General features: G+C 36.1%; 1 protein-coding gene across 1 annotated transcript in view; it reads right to left on the bottom strand.

Annotated features, from left to right (window-relative positions):
- LOC104525660 (EVI5-like protein) overlaps positions 1-21,916 on the bottom strand; it is a 72,268-nt gene that overhangs the window by 18,565 nt on the left and 31,787 nt on the right. Inside the window, exons 16-20 of the mRNA XM_010168876.2 lie at positions 21,197-21,337; positions 20,505-20,663; positions 18,731-18,877; positions 15,109-15,204; positions 3,246-3,341 (exon numbers count right to left, since the gene is read on the bottom strand). Coding sequence (XP_010167178.2) covers positions 3,246-3,341; positions 15,109-15,204; positions 18,731-18,877; positions 20,505-20,663; positions 21,197-21,337 — 639 coding nt within the window. The remainder of the gene's footprint in view (positions 1-3,245; positions 3,342-15,108; positions 15,205-18,730; positions 18,878-20,504; positions 20,664-21,196; positions 21,338-21,916) is intronic.

Genomic DNA, 21,916 nt, shown 5'->3' with positions numbered 1-21,916 from the left:
CCTACCTGGCTCAGTTTTGGATGCCATACTACCAGTTTCCAGTACGTCCAGTTTTACTCAGTAACAGGAACACAACTTGAAGTTACTACAAATAAGTCTTCTTACAATATGATCTGAAAACTGACTGTAGAATTACTTTTCCCAGATGAGTAATAAAAGCAGTTGAAATTTATCCTTTAGGCTGCAAGCTGCACCACATTTAAGATGAAGGCAAAACTTTGAGCTCAGAAAAGGAAGACCAAAATTAATAAATGGATTCAGATTACAACAAAGGCCAATTGGTTGGAAGTTTTTAAAAGTATAAACAAAACTTTTTAAAAATAAAATTAATCCTCTCTAAGTTATATGCAGAGTTCTGATACGTAGCTGATTAAAGTTACCACACTGGAACAGGCAAGAGAAGTAGCTAAAATCTGAGTGTCAAACTTTCCTGCACTACAAAGTCAAGAGGTGTCACAGCAGCAGCCTGTTGCACCTGTGCTGTAGTAACCAGCACCCCCTCACCCACCTTTTAGCAGAGAGGATTCAGCTTTAGACCCTGGACCTCTCTTTGCCATTCTCTAGTGTTCCTTATTGGTGCTCTAGGTTTGCCCTGTCCCTGGCTACTAGCCTGGCTTGCAAACACTGACAGAACAGTAGACTTTTCACTGGGACCCTGCAATTAGGATGGATAGTGCTGTTGCAACATGTTGGTACCATCACCATCTGATAGATCATATTATAGGATAGAATTAAAGTATCAAGCTCCTCCAGGTTCCACTGATACAGGAACACATGCATTCAGATTGCTGGCCAAAGACATGAAATAGTGTTTTATCAGAAAGCCCTGAGTATGGACTTAGTTGCAGTTAATTATATTCAATACAGGATCTGTTCATTATTTTGTTCCATCCTTCAGATGGAGAACCTGCAATTCTTCTGATGTAAACTACTGTAAAAATGCAGTACTGGAGAGGGAAAAACAAATTCAATACGCAGAATCAAAACTGTTGGCCATATCAAGACACTTAATATTGTTTCACACGCATCCATCCCAACCTTACCTTTAACTATAACTTTTGCATTAATTTATGTCCAGTTTAAAGTTCCACAATTACAATATATTAGATGGGAACCACGAAGCCACCAAGAACTCTGTTCCTTTACCAGTGCCTTTTACATGTTAACCAGTGGGAGGTTGTGGTCAGCATGTCACATACACCATCACCCTATCTTCAGGAAGATGAATTTGCAAATTCGTAACGTTTCTTTTAGCTTTTGCAGAAGTAGAATCAAAAAGCAGCTAGCCAAAAAACAAAGAGCGTGGTCACTAATGGATTTACACATGTAAAAAAGCTGGTTTATATAATTGGCATTGATTAAAGTATACTAATCCTAACATTTAGCAGTTGAGGGGGAACATTTTTGCCTCTTCCTATTGCCATTTTATTCAGATTTTGCTGTTTCAGGAAACACTGCAAGCAACGTTCTTTACTTAGCAGCTGTGTTAATCCAAGATTTAATTAATATTTATTAACACTAACTTACCTATAAATAACACATACATTTCAGACTTAACATTACATTATCTCAAAATCATCCCAGTGGCTTATGCTCAAAATAAAGGATTATTCATGAAGCATTACTTTCCCTCAAAAGTTTTTTTTAAAAATTCGACAAATAGATATGTAACAGTAAGGGGGGTAGAAAAAAAGTAATTAGTAAACAAGGACTTCCAGGCTTTAAGAAACTCTGTGCAAGGCCGCATTCCAAAATGCTGCCAAGGTAGAATTTGTCTACTCCATACAGTTTCTTCATATTGTTTCTATCTATCCTAGAACTAGATACTTTGTTCCTATAGTATTTACCTAGTTTGGAAATTAAAAATTAAGCCACAACAAACGACCCATCTGGAAGAGGATTGCTCTTCTACATAGAATTACACAAACTCTACTATCAGCTTTCCAACAGTAATTCTACTTTTCCTCCAAAGCAGTGGTTTCTTACCTTTTAAACCTACACTGAGCAGAGGAAAAAGTCAGTATAGTGCCTTAATAATTCATAATGCAAAACATGCAAAATATCTGGCTTTCCAGGAATTCTATAAGCAACTTTCTCATAAGGGACAAAGCAAGCTAGCTATAGTCCTTTAAAATGGACTGGAAAATGCCAGGTTATTGATTTTTAAATTTGTTTTAAAGTGAGCTTAATGATTGGTAAAGGTGCTGGACTGATGGCCCTAGAGACTCCTCAATCTATAGCACAGACAGCATTCCAAGATCCTCCGCTATGTTGTAACTCTCCAGGGACCAGTCCTAAAAGGTTGGATCCACCGAGACTGTTATGAAAACACTACCTACACTTAAATAAAGGATGTGTTTATTTAACAAGAGCAAAATGGCAATAAACAAATAATTATGTTGCATCATTCTATGATTCCATGGTTTTAAGCAATCCTATCAGAGCTGTGTATTGGAAGGTGTATGGAAACAGAAGCAGACTACAATGCAAAGATAACTGGGCATTTTGCACACAGTGTAATATTAGGTAAAGACATTTCTTCAGAATGCAGGATGAACTGAAATGAGCCAGTGAGCACAGTAGTTACATAAGCCATTTCGGTTTCAGGATCTTCTGATCTCTTTAACTAACAGAAAGTTACTACAACAATTAAAGCAAGGAAGTCTGAAGACAGAAATTTCAGAGGTTGAAGGTTTTGGCAGTTTAAAACTTAAAAATCAGTTAACTGATATTAAGCAAGCATCCTTTTTCTTTTTAAGCAATCTCAGTATACTATCACGTAAAATTCATCCTCATAACAGCAATAACCAACAAAAATCTACACACGGACTCTTCTACCTGCACAAACACAGTTTAGTTTCTAACTCAATTAGCCTTAAAAGGTGCAGCAAATAAAGACATAAAGAGACTTATTTTCATGCACACAGCTCCAAACGCAGTAAATGCAACGCAGAGAAATATGATCAACTCATGAAATTAGGGAAAAAAAACCAGGATGGAACATAAACGCTGATCTAATTTAATGTCAAATCATGTATCTAAGGAATTTTTTGTTCTCTTACATACCAAGATAAGGACAACATTCATGTGTAAGAATTAATTTTATTGCATTAATTTAAAATAACGTATGTTGGCAAAATCAGGTACTGAAGCTGTAATAACTATTAGATAAGCAGAACCTGATACAAATGAAAGATAGGACAAAAGGTGCAAGTGATCAGAGATAGTAGTATTTTATCACTTACCTCATGATGCAGCTCAGCTATCTGATCTTTCAGGTCTCTAATGTACTGGTTAGAATCAGATTTATTAAGCTGCCCTTGAATTTTTCCTTCTTCTTTCTGTTTTGGTTAAAAAAAGAATCTTACTCCAATTATTCACAGATACACTATATTAAAAATCTTATTTTAACTGTCTGCATATTTTTGTCATGAACAGAAGCTATTCAGAGACACCATCCAGCACTTTCACCTGGTTGAAGTTACAGCAGGTATCTAGGGGTGTCAGTAGCTCAGACCAAGCTGACCCTCTCAATATTACCCATAGTACAGGCAGGATTCTGTGGAGGAGCATGAAGAATTAACAAAGCTTCAGAGGTGGAATTTGCATCTGATGTACATGAGGTTGCATATGCAATTCAGTAAAGTGTCCCTACACAATACTATCAATATATCGAACATACCTTAATGTACCATATTTTCACTAACATGAAGTTTTCATTTAGTAACAAGGAATTTCTCTTTGCCTCCAAGTGACAAGTAAACAAACAAAACACATTATTTCTTTGCACTGTAGGACATGCACTGGGAAACACTACATATGACAGGCTTTTTTCTCCCCTAAAAAAAAAGTTGTAACATATAAAATATTATGGTATTTATCATATTGGAGTTCTAGAGAGCATAAGAGAAGAGAATTTTGTCCCCTAGCACCCATACTGTGAGAGGTCCAGAGAAAAACTGGCAAGTAAAAAAAGCCAGAGAAGAAGAAGAATGTAAGATTTCCCTCATTTGTCAACCAAATGCAGCTCCCAAGATTCAAGACTGTCATCTGCACTTGAACGGCTGCAACACTAACTTTCAGCTTGCCTCTAAAGGGAATCCTAATGGCACTGAACCAAACTTGGCAGATCTGAGATAAATAACCACCCTTAATGGAGAAGACAGCCCATGTCTTCAGTTTGCTACCAATAAGTCAAGAGCAGCATTGGCTATTTTTTTTCCCCTCAGTTGAGTAATTTCTGAAGCAGCTACCAGCTTTAGAGAGCAGAAGCACCTTGATGTTAAATAAATCTTTACCTTGACTGTAAGTCACATACGACCAATATATTAGAGAAATACAAATATAATGAGAATATGTTTTTTTTCTACCTGTAGCTCATTTTACTGAAGTTTTCACTGTTTGATTGCTTCAAGTACAATTAATTTCAACAGCAGGCAAGTTCAAAGTCATTTGCAAACAGAATTTAAATACCTTTTAGAATGAAAGGTGTCAACTGATCTTCAAAATACAAGACAAAAGCTTTGATTGAGAGGTTCTTTTAAAACACCCCTTTGAAATATCAACACCAGGACAGAACATGTACCAGGATGTTATGGGGAGGGATATTATACCACCTTCCACACTCTTTTGCTGCCTGAAGAAAACAACCTTGAGCACTGTCAGCGTTGGCAATCTCAAAGCAATTTCTCCAATTTCAGACTTTGTTTTTCTTGCAGCAAGGTATGCATTACAATATTACTCAAAAAAAAGTCATATTCACTATTAATTCACAGAATCTGCAACATGGAGGCATAAGATCCTTTAGTGAATAATTACATATTGAATCTAGTTTCCAAGGCAACCTATGGCTTAAATTCACAAAGAAATTAATATTAACATTACTAATTGTTCCTGTCCTAAATAGGTTAAAAAAAAACAACCCCACAAACCCATCATCTCTCTTTACAAGGATAACTATTGGTATTGGAGAATCCAAACCAGAAGCAATATAATCTGCAAACCAAAAATAATGCTTTTTATACCTGCATATAGAAAAAGCTTCATTGCTGTCAGAAACCAAGGTCCCAGACGATGAGAATGACCTGATCTCTTGTGTTAGCAGGAGTATACGGGAGAAATGCTCTTCTGAGTCCTTTCCCTGTGTTTGAAACCCTGACTTTCCCATTTAAGCCTCTTGTTCTATGGACTCCAAATTACTATGGAAACATACACTATAGTATGGAAAGGCAAGAGTAAAGCAAGGTTTTACCATAAATATAAGACAGTGCCATAGCCTTTTTAAAATGATAGTGTAATAAATAGCTGAGCTTATATTCAAACTGGGTGCACAGGAGGACATGAAACAGGCATTCCCAAGTTAAGTCAGTATAAACTAACAGCAGAAGCAGTAACATTTACTAGCTTAAGCTTGACACTGAACCAACAGCTGAAAGCTGTTAGTTTATACCATTTTGGGAGTTATGCAGTATCATTATATTTAAGTGTTTTTACTGTTACTTTTTATTCCATAAATAACACTGTAAAGTTAACACAGATATCCCAGAATAATTTGACATGTAAATTTGCTCATGGAAGAGCTGACTCTAGCTCCAATCAGCTGGAGCTAAATGTAGGGCATAAGCCTGGCTTGCAAGATCCTCATTATTAGTGAAGGGCAAATAAGTTTCAGTTTTCCTTTCAGAATTTACAGATTTTGTAGAGTTGACAATTCACAAAATGCATTTAGCATAAAAAAGGAACCCTGCAATGTCATTTTCTACAAACATATTTTTCAAAGAAAAGTCATGCTGTAACTTCCTCTTGCAACATTCAAAACACTAGAGGTCAGAAGCTGATCCTTTTAACTGGCTGCAACAGAAATCAGGTATTTCTAGCTAACTACATAAGCCCACGTTCTGTAAGCTACATAGTCTGTCTAAAGCAGGTAAATTGGAACAATGACATAAGAGAAATTTTAGGACAAGATATTGGAGTCTTCTTCATAGCTGCTGTTCACTTCTTTGAGTAAAGATATATTCTACTTTTTTTTCCTTAATAAACTGAGTTGATCATGCCATTAATTTAGTTATTTAAAAGACACTCATGCAGGTGCACTAACAAACTACTGGAAAACATGCAAGTGTCAGATACTACAGCATTAAAACATTTTTTAATTCTTACCAAAATAATCTAATTTATAGAATAAATAATAAGTAGACAGCTGAAAGTTTACAAATTTCAAATGCACCACATTTAACTTCTAAGAAGTAGTTTTATCTGTCAGATTATGATCTTTAAGTTACCCAACATTCTTTAAAACTGTGATAAGAGATTGATTTTTCACATCAATATGTGTATTTATTTTCATACAAGCACAAAATACTATGATCTGCAAAAGTGTTTCCCTCTCCAGTTACACTCTATACTTGCATTAAGTTCAGATTACTTTCTAGCAACTTCCAGCTTCTGACAAGCATTTGTTAATCAAAGGCAAATTTTAATGCAAGCAACTTATATTTGGTAGTAATATTCTTTAACACTTGTTTTTCATTAGGTCAGCTTGAAAGAAGTCAAAAAGAAAAATAGTTGGCAGGAAAAACTTCAACACATCAGTTCCTTTTACCATTACAGAAAGCAATATAAACATTTTCCCTACTATCTATTGGTGTCTGTCACAAAGAGAATACTTTCTCACAAAAATTCTGTAGTTCTAGATTTGCTTCTCAACCTACCCTAGATATGACACATTATCTACTACTTCCTGATTACCATAAAAACCTATTTATTACTGTTTTTATCAAGTGATCTTAATATCATCCTAGAGTCTCTTTAAGGAGTATTGTTAGTGTGTGTGCATCTTGAGAGAGTGAAAATCTCCACCACTGCAAAACAAATCCTGTATTCTGCCCCCACGCAGGTTAGAGTCCCACTTGTACATCATAGTTCTAGGTGACATCAGCTGTGCTTTGGCATTACTCTATATGCCACTGTGACTGGCGAAAGCCCCACGGACAGCAAACGTACTCATGCTCCAAACGTTTATCGACACACACAGAAACTGCACAAAAGACTTTATGTCCATGTTTCATTTAGTAGCTTTATTAAGAAAGCTTGAGCAGCTTTAGCTTGCATTTTATTTTATTTTCAAATATAATACCATATCATACAAATTCTAACTCTTGAGACTAACCTAGTCATGAGGCAACTGAGATTGTTATCAGAGTTACCGTTTGTTCTTAGTTCAGAATCTGAATTAAACTTGGCCAAGGAATAGAGGGGATGGGGAATTAGGTGGGCTGCAATGACATGAAGGGGAAGATACAACAGGTACTGAACAGAACTGAAACAAAAGGTAAGGACCTTTGACAACAACACTGATGGATTCTTGCAGATTTCATCTTCACGCCACTACCTGCTGTTGCACTTATTCAGTTAGTTGATGTACTGCAGGGCAACTGAAGATAATCTTCCAGGAATAACTACTAGCCCTCTATAATTCATTTGCTTCTCTAGAGATACTGTTTTCCATTCTTCCTGTTCTACTGCTACCATCCTTCGTTTTGCTTCCAGGTATCATAACCCTCTACAGAACAGATGAATTAATTTCTCCTCCTGAGGATCCAACAGTATGTACTGGAAAAGGTTTTTAGGCTCAGACAGGAAGAAATCAGTCTTGTATGGATTCAATCTTGTCTGGCCTCAGCCATCTCAACCTAAAAACCAGCTATGGGACATGGAAGCTCAACTACTGAGATAAAATGATAACTTGAGTTGGGTAACAGAGGGCTAGCTGTCCAAAGGACAGAAGCCCACACTCTCCATGGTACAACCCCAGCAGCCAGGGAAGTCAGAGCCCACATTCAGGACATTCTTGATAACCTTCTTTCTTGTCGATTCTAATATTATTAATATTATTATTACTAGCTTCTTGCTTCAATAGTTGAGCCATGCAGATGTGCCGGAAAACACATGCTATCAAGATGGATTGATTTGGCAAGTCTTTCACAGCTGAAACTAATTAATCTCATCTTTCAAATGGCAATGGTGTTCAAGAGCAAGGGATATTAAAACTGTCTTCTGTAAAACCACCAAGGAAAAAGCAAGCCAATTGCCCTGCTCAAGGCCCTTCCATATTTTGAATCTGGCTTTAACTTTCAATTTTTAAAAATACCTAAGATCTCAGGGTTTGTGTTTCCATGAAATTACATTTTCATATGCTCTGGCTGCAAACTGGTCCAGCTTCCTCCTAAGTTACTACACAGCCCCATTGACATGAGAAAAATTAAATTATTTTCATGTAGTTAATTTATTGAATTAATTGAGTTAATTTATTGCATGTTTCCTATTGTAGCATTTACTTCAGTAGGAACCGGGCATTTCACTCTGCATTGGTTTTACACTATGCTTGAACAGTTTTGTACTACTGTGCTTGAGTAGTTTTGTACTTCTGAAGAAAACACTCAGATCAACTGTACTGGTTCAAAAGTGAATGTTAAAACTCCACTTACAATTTGAAAGTCCTTAAGGTATGAACATCACACCTTTCTAAAAGGAAATAGCAAAAGCAATTAGTAATCTCTCTCCATGTTTGGGTTGGGTTTTTTTTAAATCTAAGATTATACACCTAGGATGTGGGTTGATGGTTTGCTTTTTTTTTTTTTTTTTTTTTTTTTTTTTTGAGGGGGAGCACTGTTACAGAAAGTCTGTGGTATTTGGGGAGGTCACAACACAAAGAAGAATAGCTGGTCTCTAGGCAAATACTAGCAACTTGAAGTTTAAATAGAGTATGCAGTGAAAAGGCAGATAACATATCCATAAACAAAGTATGAGTATGATCAGAATAGCAAAATCAGAGCTAGCCAGTTCTGGAATCTAGGAATTTTGTTTAAAAAACCCCTCACAGTCATATGTGACTGAATCTTTACATCAGTTTCCCTGGGGTACTGCTTCTGCATATTGGCACCACTGCAGTGCCTACCTCCTCTTCCCAGAAGGGTTTTTAGAAAAGTAATGCTATATGGTGTTACATTGTAATTAAAGATCCATCATCTTAATCTCAAAGCATCTTTGCTGCTTTTGAAGATTAATAACTCTCCCCAGTCTTATCTCTTCCAAGAGACCAGCTCCACCAGCACTAACTGGGTTAGAAAACCCTGTGTGAAGGAAACAAGCACCCTAGTGGCAAGGTATCACCCCTGCTCTGCTCGAGGAAAAGGTACTTTTAACAGTGTAAGCAGCCCATACAGAAGCTGTGTATAGAGGGGGAGTAGCATGGGCAGTGGAGCAGGAAATAAGCCCTACAGATCAAAAAAATCAGCTGCTAAAACAGAACTCACTTGGGCCTCTTAAGTTTTGGAAGCTCTCACCCCTCTCACCCTGCTCTGAAGTACTAGAGCAACAGTACTTGCATGCAGACCAAGAGCTACACAGAGCTCCTGAGAAGAAAAATCTGTTCCTCAAAAATTTGCTTCTTAGAATGAGGAAAAATTCTGTCCACCAAAATGTTAAGATTCATGGTTGGAGTATCATACTTAAATCCTCCTCTGTCTGGCTTTCTGAGAGAAAAATAGCTTTTCTGTACTTTTAAAAGAAGGAGCAGCAAGTCTCAAGAAACACACCTGATGCCTACTGAGAACTACTGAGCACATGGAGACCTTCCACAGTCAGCATAGGACCAGGATGCACAGCTGGCAACAGAAGAGAGCAGAGACTGACTGCTTCAAAGAATGCTGATCTCAAATACCCAAAACCATTACTGTAGACTACCCCCCAAAAATCAGGTATACTAGTCATGATAAAACAAAGTTTAAATAATAAATTAAAAAATCACTGGAAGCCACCTGGAATACACTTGAGGCTTTAAGTGTGCTTTGCTGCTTGACCGAGAAAGGTCTAAATATGAGATACAGAAGGTCAATGTAATCAAATTTCATCTGCAGGTGTTTCATCCCAAGACAAGCACAAGCAAAGTTTTCTAAAACACTCTTGCTCGCATCAGAGTAGGAAAAGAAATTCACATCAACAAGAAAATAAGCCACATAAAATAATAAGAAAGCATCTAGGGTTGTTTTCACTTTAAGTGCAAACTTAAAAACAGAAAAACAAAACCAATGGTTTTATAGGCAGCCAAAATCCATGCACAACAGACAGCTGCTGTTCCTCAGACACCAGTGTATCATCTTTACTAAAAATGTCTAGAGGGTACATTTGCCCAACACCCTTAGTTTGATCTTTTCCACTTAGTTCTATTTACTTGGTAGCAATCTGCCTCGGCCTCTTGTCAGGGGAGGCTTTTAAATTCTCACTCTGTGGCAAAAGACACTGCATTAAAAATGTAAATTAAGTTTATTCAGAAGGGTAAATGTGGTAACTAGTGTCCTTTCAGTGACTTTACAGTGACTCATTCTAGACTTTCAAAAAACACATCACTAACATCACACACCACTATTGATAAGAGTGAAAAAATAGTTTCCTGTAATTTGAAAAGATGGAAACAATTTCTTTACTCAACAGTCAGTACTTGGAAAAATTACTAAACAGAGGTCATAGAAAGGCTTCATTCTAACGAAACAGTGCTAAAAGTTTAAACTGTGGGGGAGCAAACTAGCACAATCATGGATTTCCTTTACAGTTGTTCTCAAAGCAGCTTTGACATGGTTAGAGATAGGGTAAATGTGACAAAATTCTCTGAATCTGCCAGGAAATACATCAGGAGGAAGTGATGTTACCCCCCTATCCAGCTCAACCTAACAAAGAGAAGAATGAATTCTTACAGTTTTTGCTTTAAGATTACTCAGACCTAAAGCCAGTTTTCTATATTGCAAGTGTGCTCTGTACGTCCCCAATCCAGACCAGCCATGGATAATTTTAAGAGGATGCTACAAGTCACCAGCTTGGATAGAAATGGAGGGAGAGGGATTAAGCTGCAGAGCAGAGACTGCAGCCTCTCCAGCTCTGCTTCCTCAGTCTGCCGACACTTTCACTGGCCTAGTGCTCCTTACCTAACCAGCTGATTGACTCTAGCTTGTAACTGATTTAACCTTGCCTGGATTTCTCTAAAGCCTCTTTTTCTCATTTATTCTGTTTGTCCTTCAACTATTACAGGGAAATACAAACCAAAACCCAACAAAAACACCAACACCACAACACCAAGGGAACAACAGGACTGCCCACATGTGATCAGAAGAAACACTTGCCATTAGGCCAGAAGTGTAGTGAAGCTTGGTAGACCTTTCTTGGCAGCTTTAGGAAAGCATAGACAAGCTAAAAGCAATAGGGTTTTAAAGGCTGATATTAAGAAGTTAAAAGCATTTGCTTGTTGCAGTTTGAAGCTATCAGACCAGTTCAGCTGAAAACAAGAAAGACTAATTCCCTGAGGAAGCAAACCTGATGTTTTGCTGATTGACTATAGACATAAAAGGAGACAATATCCATTCCTTAGTCCTGCTCTCTACATGTTACAAAAGGATGGGACAAAAGGGGTCAGAGAGTGCATGTAGCCTGGCCAAAATAAGTCATTTTGTTAGAGGATATGAACCTATAACCTTTGTGAGAAGGTAGAATAAATCCTATTAGGGAGAACAGCTCCTCCCCACTGTGGAAGTACAAAAAATAGCATCGTAGCCATCCAAAAATCCATCCTTCATTTGTTAATAATTTGCTCAAATGATCTGCTCAAAGCCCAGAAGCCTGCTAAATACTTGCGAGTCATGTTTGCTTCCCAAGGGTTTTATAAACTGAGCTGGCAAGTGAGAGAAAAATAAGGAGGGGATAGAAAACAAAGGCTAACAAAGTAAACCTTTGTTTATACATAACTTTGGGGTTTTTCTTTTGTCACCTCTGGGGCACAGGTATTCACAACATAAGTTAAACTTCAGTTACACTTCAATTTTGTGTTATTTTTGCTAAGGAACGACTCATACATTTCTTTTCTTTAAGAATATCCATCATGTATTGGACTATTCCTTGCACTTCAATATGCTTACACAAAAGTTTAAAGGGAACTGAATTCATCAGGAACTGAATGCCTGACCAAGATAAGAGGAGATTCAGAATATATAAAAAATAACTTCCTAACATCATAATAAACTGACATCTTACTGCAGAATGACATCTACTATTTAATGATAGAGTTCTATCCCCTCCTTCCTGTCATTATTACTAACCAAAACTAAGAGCGACCCAGAAACTGTGATTTAAATCTAGCATTTGTGCGTGTAACGTCAGATCAGTTCTTACGTGGGAGTAGTGATACTCCGTGTTACAAATTTAACACCAGTGTCTTGCACCTACACCTACAGGAACATGTAAAAGAAAACTGCACAATTTAGGTTAAGCATTGCTAATGGACCATGTGGATCTGGCACCGAATCCCTAGAGTTTCTTAGAAAAGCACCATCCCCCTCAAAAAAAGGAAGGTTATGTGGTAACTTAACTTCCTCTCTACATCTTTATCAGCTTTGAAACAATCTGACAAGCAGACCTATTTGTGATGCTCCGTGTTAAAAGAACAATTACTTTGAGTCTGACACCCAGGCTCCAGGACCGGTTAAATATACTTTAGGGTATTAAATGTTGCATTTCAAGTCATTAAGGCAAGTCCAGATTAAAAGGCTCTCTGCTCCCTACATCAGGTCACAGCAATTTCAGTGACAAGCTGAACTGAAAAGAATGGAAGGCAGCTCTTTCTCCAATGAGGAAGAAGTCACCTAGATTTTCAATTTCCTTAAAAAGCAGCTTTTGTTTAAGCTCTATTATCAGTTGCATGTTTTGTTGTTGACAAGCTTTAGGAGCTAAGGCTTTCCAACTCCATTATTACTTTTTTTGGTGCAGGTGCTTCAGAGGCCTTTGAGCATGAATACCCAAAAAGGAAGCTCTGATTGCAAGTTTTGTATTTACTGGCAAAACATACTAGTCAAAAATACGTATTTGCTTACAGAATCTTAAAAAAAGTCACAGCCCAATAAAAGCATTTCAAGTAACATCTAGAGTGTCAAAAATAAGTAAATTGACATTAGAGGAACTTATTTCTACCAAGTCACTTTTGGTTTAAATGCCTTTATACAATTAACACTCAAAACCTGTATTTCACAACGGAAGACGTTGTATTTCAGGCTAGTATAAGTTTGAGACCAAAAGCCTAACAAGGCAACCTCATTAAATTAGAAACATGAGCCACAGCCGCAGAATTACTTCATACTCCAGACTGTGTACAAGGAAAGCACAGCCATTCTTGTTTGTGCAGAAAATCAAGAATCCCACTAAGAGACTACAGATCAAGAATTCATTAACAGGTGATCACCTAAGAACACCAAAAAGATTGGAACTTGAAATGCACATTTGTAGGAAACAAAACAAGGCCAGCTAGAATATGAGAAAAACAGAAAAACATCACTAAGATTGCATCATGCAAAGTAGTCATTGTGAAAAGGAAGGAGAGATGATGTGGATAAACAACCAAACATAAGACACTGCAATATCATGACAAAACTGGGACAGTGTAATCTTTGGATGTATTAGCCAGAGTATTGAAATAGATTACCTTCCTGCACTTATCTTCTTTATCTGTTTCATGACAAATTATTATAAAAATCTGTATGCAATTCTGGCACCTGTAGCTCAAGCAGAAATATGGAAAGGGAATAGGAGAGCACTATAAAAGGATTGAGCACTGATTATTTGATCCTTTAAACAACAGAAAACCAAGTCAGATGTATTTACATTTAAAAATGAACACAATTCTAACTGGGTGACAACTATCAGAAAAAACAACTGATCATTATGGGATTCACCATGTCGTCACTTCATAAGATCAAGACTAGAGTACATTTTGGGAGACCTGTATCAGTCAAACAATGGAAGCAGGATGGCTTTTAAAGTCTGTGGTAAAGTAAAAACAATGCAACATGAGTAATGGCTCCTCATCTATACAAAATCACATTGTTTGAAGTGACCTTTAAACTTTTCTTTTTTTTTTTAGTGAAATGCTAACACATGAGTAAAAGATTGACTTAAACTCAGCTCTTCTGTTGTTATCTTACTAGATGATAAATGATTCATATGCAGTGCTTACTGTACTTATCTGAGTATTTCTAATGTACTGATCACAGCATTATCTAAGCATTATGTGATTAAAATGATTGCTTTATCTTTTAATAAATTTTGTGCCTGCTGCACCAGAAGAAAATATTCAAAGTGAAAATTCCTTATGCAAGCTCCATTAAATTTATTTGTACATTCTATATATGAAGAGATGAAAAAGATGCAAGTAGTTAAGAAATCGTAGGGAAAAGAAGGCTTTGACACAATACAATAAAATCATCACCTTGAAAGAAAGATTTCAGAGGGGATGAAGACATGAACAATACCAGGTTAAAAAAAAAGTAAACTAGACAGTAACTAGCTTGCAACTTAGGAATACCACCAAGAAAACCTTTGTAGGTGGGTGCAGAATTTAGACAGCACAACAGTATGAAGGTAGGAAAGAGACTACAGCAAGACATGATTTTTCAAAGCCAAGAAAATATAAAGAACAGTCATTTCTGGTTCTCTCATCCAGCAAGCAGTGAGTTCATGGGACAGTGAAAGCTCCAAAAGGAACTGAGAGCATAAGAAACAACACAGAGGCCAAAGGCTGCATCTTCAGATCCTACAGTGACATGGTAGCAGTAACACTTCTGACTTCAAGATTTACATAAAGGGAGTAATTACAACAAATCCTCTAATACTGGTCATAGCAGAAGAGTAAACACAGAAAAGGATGGTTGCCGGAATCAAAACGCGTGCATTTTTTGGACAGAGGATGTTTTCAATCTCATCTATTGATTGGTAAAAACTACCAATTACAAGACAAAACCAAATACAGAAGTCAGAGTTTAAAAGAGCATTGCCTGTAGCATGGTGTTTGTACAGAAGCAATTACTAACAGCTCACAGCTATGTTCATAAGAGAGATTGAAGGTCTTAGATTATAAAGGAGGCACATTCAGTAATATAGCATTATCCCACTTTGCAAAGAAGTGCCTTGTATTCACACTAGGTTAATAAGGAAAGTGGAGGAAGGAAAAAAACCACAAAATACAAAAAGCAATCAATATTAAGTTACACATTTAGTGCCATCACTTGTTACCTGGATTTCTAATTCAGCAATATGCTGTTGGAGTTCAGCCACAGCTGCAATGCGGTCTGCCTCACGGAGCCGAACTGCCATCACTTCTTCCTTACTCTGAAAGAAGTAAGAGATTGAAGCTAACAAATAATATCAGTTTCAGTTGATTAAAGATTGTGCACTGCTTTTACCCAAAATCATGTAATTAAAGAAAACTTAATATACTTCTGTGTGAAATATCATACCTATTGATAAGGCATATTCTAAAGAACTCAAATTTAATTTTAACCCATAGAATTGCATAATCACCTAATATCAATTATAAACTATAATAATCTAAAAAAAAAAAATCTGCATAGTTTTGAAAACATGCTGTTATCAATTTCCAGGTCCAGAAAACAGCTGTCTTGTGTTCCAGAAATATTATATTGTGAATTAAGAAAAAGTATCAATGTAACAAAAAAACCAGCTCATGCTTCAGCTTTTTACTTCATACGTAAAGAAAACAAAGCTACGCAAGAGTTACTTATTTCATCATTCTGTCTGAAAACATAAATTAAAAAAACCCAAACACTAAAGCATGTATATTCTTAATCTCCAGCTATCTTAGTCACAGTATGCAACAAAGATTTGCCAGACAGTTTAGAATAAAATTCTAATGCCCATAACCTACAATGAGACTCCCAGAGTAAGTTTAACCTGTAAGTTTGTCTATGAATTGACAATTTGAGTCTGAACAAGAGAGAAGGAAAAGTTTGATAAGACAAGTCCTCAAGACTTCACAGCACAAAGCCATATTATATTGTCAGCAGCTTGGTACAACTACAGAGATAGAACAGCCCTAGATATTGAGTGAGCAATACTTTCAGCTGGAGTGCAAATAGTTCTGATGAAGAGACAGACTAGGCTCAGGTACACCTACTTTTATAGCAGACTGGTGTAACTCTGCGAACTGCAGTTACTGTAAATAAATTCCGGTATCTCAGTTATTTTAATGTGTACTTCAAACTGACAGTAGTTAACCACCCTTCATTAGATAGTTTGGTTGAGACTGAATTGAACATGCCGAAGCTTATCTATAGTAGCTACTTCAAAACATGCTGTTTGCTTATTAAAAAAAAAAAAAAAGGTAATGAAGGTTCATCATCTACAGGATCCAATTAACAGCATTTGTAATCAGTAGAGTCCATTTTGGAGGAATCTATATCTATCATGTGCTAGCCAAAGTTTAGCCATTATTGCTAAATTCTGCTGCACGATTGCTTGAATGAAGACAAACCCACAAGTCCACAGGATTGCATGTATTTAACTGAAAGCTGAAGGACAGACTGTCTTGGTTTTACTTTGGTATCTGAGATGAGTCAATAGTGTTGCTCTAGATGGCACTGATGCTTTATCTCTGAAACAGAGCATGTTCTCAGTAATTGCCACAAAAGTTGATATGGTAGGAAAGACAAGACTGGGGCGGGGGCACAAATCTTATGTTGTGAATTCTTAAGCAAAACTGATTAGAAAGATCAGTACTGTGCTTCAAGAAAAAAATCTGAAATTAAGTCCTTGCTGTAGAAGCAGTTGTCAGATAAAGAGGGAAAAACATAACTGTACACACCAGTGACAGAAAACAGTTGCTGTATAGGTGGTATGAGATGCAAGTTGCTACCAAAAAATAATAATTTCTGCTTATATATTTGAAGCTATTCTTTAAAGAAAAATACAAGCTCCAGAAAAGAAATGTACCAGTTCTTTCTGCATATAAAAAACAACTGGGGAGTTGAAAAATCCAAATATATCTTTTTTTTATATACTTTTTCAAGTAGAAATATTGCTAACTAGCCAAGATATAGTGACAAAAATAAAACTAGAGCATGATTTCAGATTATGTGAAACAACAGGATGGAAAAATAAAATAAAATCAAACATTAGTTTCTAATGGAATTGGAATAACAAACTTGCCAGATTTAAGGAGATGCAAGGTGGAACTTTAAAAAATATTTACTGCTACAAAAACTTAACATTTGTCTGTATTGCTCCATGACATTACCTGAAAGATCACTGAAACTTTCATCAGTTTTGAATACAAAGTTCTTATATTAGTAATATATTAAATAGCTTTATTTCAGGTAATTACACAGCAGTAGTGTCTTTCCAATTCAACCTACCTGCTATTATCTGCATTTCAAGCCAAACCTAAGTTGGCAGCAAAACTACGTAGTAAAGTTACAGATACTGAACCTACTTCTAGAAAGACTGTATGTATGACAAGTCTGCTGCTACTACTGGAAGCCCTTCACACTTGTAACATGTCTTACACAGCAGTCATATGACATGCTGGTTTCTTGTACACCTAATTAGTATAAAAAAGTTTTGGCTTGACAAGCACAGCAATGTTTCTCTTTCTACTTTAAACTTCAGCTTTTTTTTTTCCCCACTTTAAATTTAAAATCTCATTTTAAATTTAATCTGAATCTTAGATTAAGCTAAAAATCATGCTTCCAGTAGTTTTAAAGTGGAGAACAAGGGACAGGAAACAGAAATGACAGTCCTTACAAATCAACTGTCAAAGGACAATGTCTTTTTATATACTCTCATTTTTCACTTAGCTGTATACAATCATACAGTTAGAGTCTGAAATTGAAAAGTTTTTTCCAAGTTGTCAATTCACAGCCACAGTTTAATAAATAGTATTCTGATTATTCCTCTCATATTATGGTACTATTTTCAATGTACTAACAAGTATCCTAGCTAGAAATTACTGACTGTTCAGCACTAGCTGATTTCATAAAAGACTATTCATACATCTTTTGGAAACAAGATTTAAGAAAAATGTTGCTTTCGTGTCTCTAGCAAATAACATCTTAACTATAGTCATTTATCAACTAAGACTGCCCTTTTTGAAGTAAATGTCAGTAGCAACTTCAGGAAAATTTTCACCCAAGTTAAGAGAAAAAAAAAAAAAACTTTAAGACTTATCCTTTATTTCTTGTCCATATTATGTGTGCACAAGTTAAAGACCTAAGTTATTAGTAAATAGTTATGGATTTAGCTATAAAACCAACTAATTCAATCTGAGATTCAAACATCAGATTGGGCTCTCTTTTGTGCATTGACAGTAATAAAAATGACAACTTTTGCCCAGTGTTTTTGAGACGTCCCTTTAAAGTCTGGTTGCTATTAGGCAATGACTGCCGTAACACTCCCTTCTGTAGGGCTCTCCATTCAAATGCTACTTTTACTCCCTTTTTTGAACCTAAACTAACTTTGCAGTAATAGTCAGTGTTGAAGTAATGAAACTTTTCTGTCACTAAAGACAATCAGAGTGCACAGTGATCAGAACCTGTTGTGCTAGAGTGTCTTTTTATATATTATATATACACACTTTTCTGAGTAGAACCACGCTTTAAAGTAAAACTTTATCTTTGTGGGACCACAAAGAAGCAGCTCTGTCAAAACCTCAAATGATTTTTGTGAGATGGTGAATTCAAGATGATACTGTCAAATCAGTAAAGAAAGTTTTGGTTTTGTGATTTCTCCTTCTCAATTAAGACACAATTCTATACAACAACAGCAGACAAGACTAAGAAGTACATATACATTATCACACAAATAGTCTATTTGTTTACCTATAGTCTACAATATTGTTTACCTTGCATTCAATCTCTGCTTGTCTACGTTTTGCTTCATTCAACTGAGCAAGAAGTCCTTTGTTCTGTGCAGAAAGATACTGTACCTTCCCCTGTAGGTTGGTAATCTCTTGTTCCGCCCTTCGTAAATGGTTACTATTGATCTGATTCTGAAATTTATGACAAAAAAGGAAAGAAAAAGCATGTTAAGGAAAGATCTTTGATAGCAATTTAACTCACCGAAGTCTGACAAGAAAGACTTATAGATCATTTACTATAAAAAACTTTCGACGAAAAAGCATTTAGAATTTTTTAAGTGTAATCAGAAAAGTTTGCATGATATTTGGTTTATGACCAGGATATTCAAATTGTTCTTAAATGACAGATGATTCATTGTAAGAACATTATTGCAAAGCTCCTGTATGTGTTTTACCCTTACTTATATAACACAAAGATTTTGTGAACTTGTATCTCAACTAGAACAACAAGCTGACGCATCCAAGAAACACCAGGTATGTCAGAAATAATAGGTGCACATTTTTGTTCAGTACATTCCTGAAAGTAACACGACACCTTAATTAAGATCAGTGCATTAGTACAAGTCACACCATTTTTATATGAAGCTGTGCATAAACCAGTACATAACACTACACTGCTGTCAAATGATGGCTAAACAGCATAAGCACATACAAAGGCTCCATGCATAACTCTGAAGTGAGAAGTACCTAAAGGTGACCTCGACAGCAGGATACCTATGCCCCCTACTGACTAAAATAAATACACAAATGGCAAAGTTCACTGTAGTGAAACAGTATTAACACTTCAATTAAAATTTTAAAAGGCAAGAGGAAACTTTTATTCAGTTGGTATAGAAAAAGCGGTGCCTCTGTCAGAAATAAGCCACCATGTGCCCTGCAGTTAGCTTATCTCTCTTCAATAGTACATCCTTACATGCTCTTCCTGGTTTCCAGGATTGCTGAAGCTTGTCAAGTAAAGTTTTTGTTTGTTTAGCCTTTTGGATGCACAAGTCTCCTTCAAGTAACAGTTACATTTAACAGGTATTTCAAAGCAATATTTTTCAAAAGCCTGTTACAAACAGCACATTGTGCTTATTGATTCAGTTGAGAGTTCATTAACATAATATGAACTCACCAACTTCAGTGCACTTTCAGATTTGCTTAATAACAACTTATTCCCTAGTTACACAAAAAGGACCTTGGCATACACGTTATTTTTGTCTTTTCTGCTCAAGTCTCGGCAATGGTGAATCACTCTTTTTCTTTCTGGCACATGAAAGGTAAAGTTTCTGCTAAAAAAACCTGACAACATGCAGCTGTTTTGCTAAGAGTCCACAGTTTAATAACCAGATTCATTACCTCAATGTATAATCTAGCATAGGCAGTTTCACCAGAAGAAAGAAAACACTTACCTAAAGAATTAGAATTACCATTATCAGAATCATCAATTAGGTTTGTGAAATTTAAAACATCTTAAATGTACTTTTGTTGTTATACCAGTTACAATTTAATTAATTAAGAATCAGACACATTCACGGAGTCTAACAATTAGTCCAAATGAAAAATTCAAAAAACTTAGTACTGGAAAAGACTGAAGAAGAGGCATTAAAGTACGCTGGACTGTATGCACCAGATTCTTCCTCCTAGTCTAACAGCATTTTAAAAAGTGCATTTTGGAACTAAACTCATGCCTGTAGATGGTAAAAGGTCATCATCATGTATCTACCATTTGATGTCAACATTCAACTCGATTCACACATACTAGCATTCAAAATCATACCTGTGTTTCCATCTCCATCATTCTTTGTTTGATCTCTTTTAGTTCAGCCTGAGTTTCTGCTTCTCTCAATCGGACTGTCATCAGCTCATCCTGGAGCTCATTCACTGTGTTTTTTCTGGGAGGATCTTTCCATCTTCCAGTGGTACGAGCTAGATGACGCTAAAAAAACAACATGCCATTCCCGATAATGCCTGATCTTTCCTGTTGTTCCCTTATTTAATTTAAGGTCTCAGAGTTATATGTGGACAAATTGCTACAGTGCTCCTGTTTGTCCTAAAAACTAGAAACTCAAGCAAATTTACTAGTTTTAAGAATAGACAATTAGAAAGCTGAAGACAGGAATTCCCAGCTACAGTAAGTCAGTGAATTGCAAGTACATCCTGAGACTTTTGCCTATTTCTAGCCCTTATTATTAACATCTAGTGAAACAGGAGAATACTCATCAGGTACTTCCTTTCTATTAGAATGGTCAGCTGGTAGCTCAGGCTCTTTGCCACCTTTAACAACTAGGGACCAATTTCTAACATGTTTTTGAAGTGAAGTTTCTTGTGGCAGCTGCATTTAAGGATTTTCTCACCTCAGCAGCTTGATCCACAATCAGTAGTTTCTACTTGATCTCTACATCTCAAAATTTTGTCTTTTGCTTTATCATCATTCATTGAAAATTGTTAGAAGTGCATTGCTGCCCATACCTGCCAGTGTTCCTCCAAATCTTTGACTTGCTGCCTTAGTTCTTTGAGACCCATCAGAGCTTCTGCTTCTCTTAATTTTACTGCAATCAGTTCTTCTTGTAGTCTAGCAACATTTTCCTCATCAGGGAGAGAGCTGTTCCTCTGCAACAAGGACCATCCTCTTAAATGTGTATTTGAATAAAACCAGGCTTAGTGAGACCCACTCCAAGAATGTAGACATGGAATGATAACTCTTATTAATAACCAAACTTTCTTAATTACATATCCCTTGCAAAATAAAATCCCTCAAAAATCTAAGTTCCTGGATATAGTGAGTGTGAATAAGTATCTTCTAACTGCCAACTACAGAAAAAAACTGACAAAGTTTTAAGCATTCTGTCTTCCCCAGATGGTATCCCTAACAAAGCATTATTTACACTATTTTTCACATATCATAAAAAATATGGAGAAAAATCAGAAAGATTTTGAGCTAGCTGATACAAGTAGAGCAAATGAACTGAAATTACATTAGAATTATAACTTTTATTTAGACTTACAGGAAAAATAATGAACAGAAATTTATTTTTTGGCAAGTAGCTCATCTGCCTTTCAAAAGGAAAAAAGATATGTTGACAAAGGAACCATCTGTCAGTGTTAACAAACAACTAGTTGAGAAGAGGTCTTACAGGTGAAAGTGTATGGACATTTACAGAAACACGAGCTAAAAATAAAGACTACAGA

Source organism: Antrostomus carolinensis, unplaced genomic scaffold (assembly GCF_000700745.2).
Source record: "Antrostomus carolinensis isolate BGI_N321 unplaced genomic scaffold, ASM70074v2 scaffold9095, whole genome shotgun sequence".
Taxonomy (NCBI): Eukaryota; Metazoa; Chordata; class Aves; order Caprimulgiformes; family Caprimulgidae; genus Antrostomus; species Antrostomus carolinensis.
The sequence above is the reverse complement of the archived record's forward strand: the minus strand, read 5'-3'. Positions and strand labels throughout refer to the sequence as shown.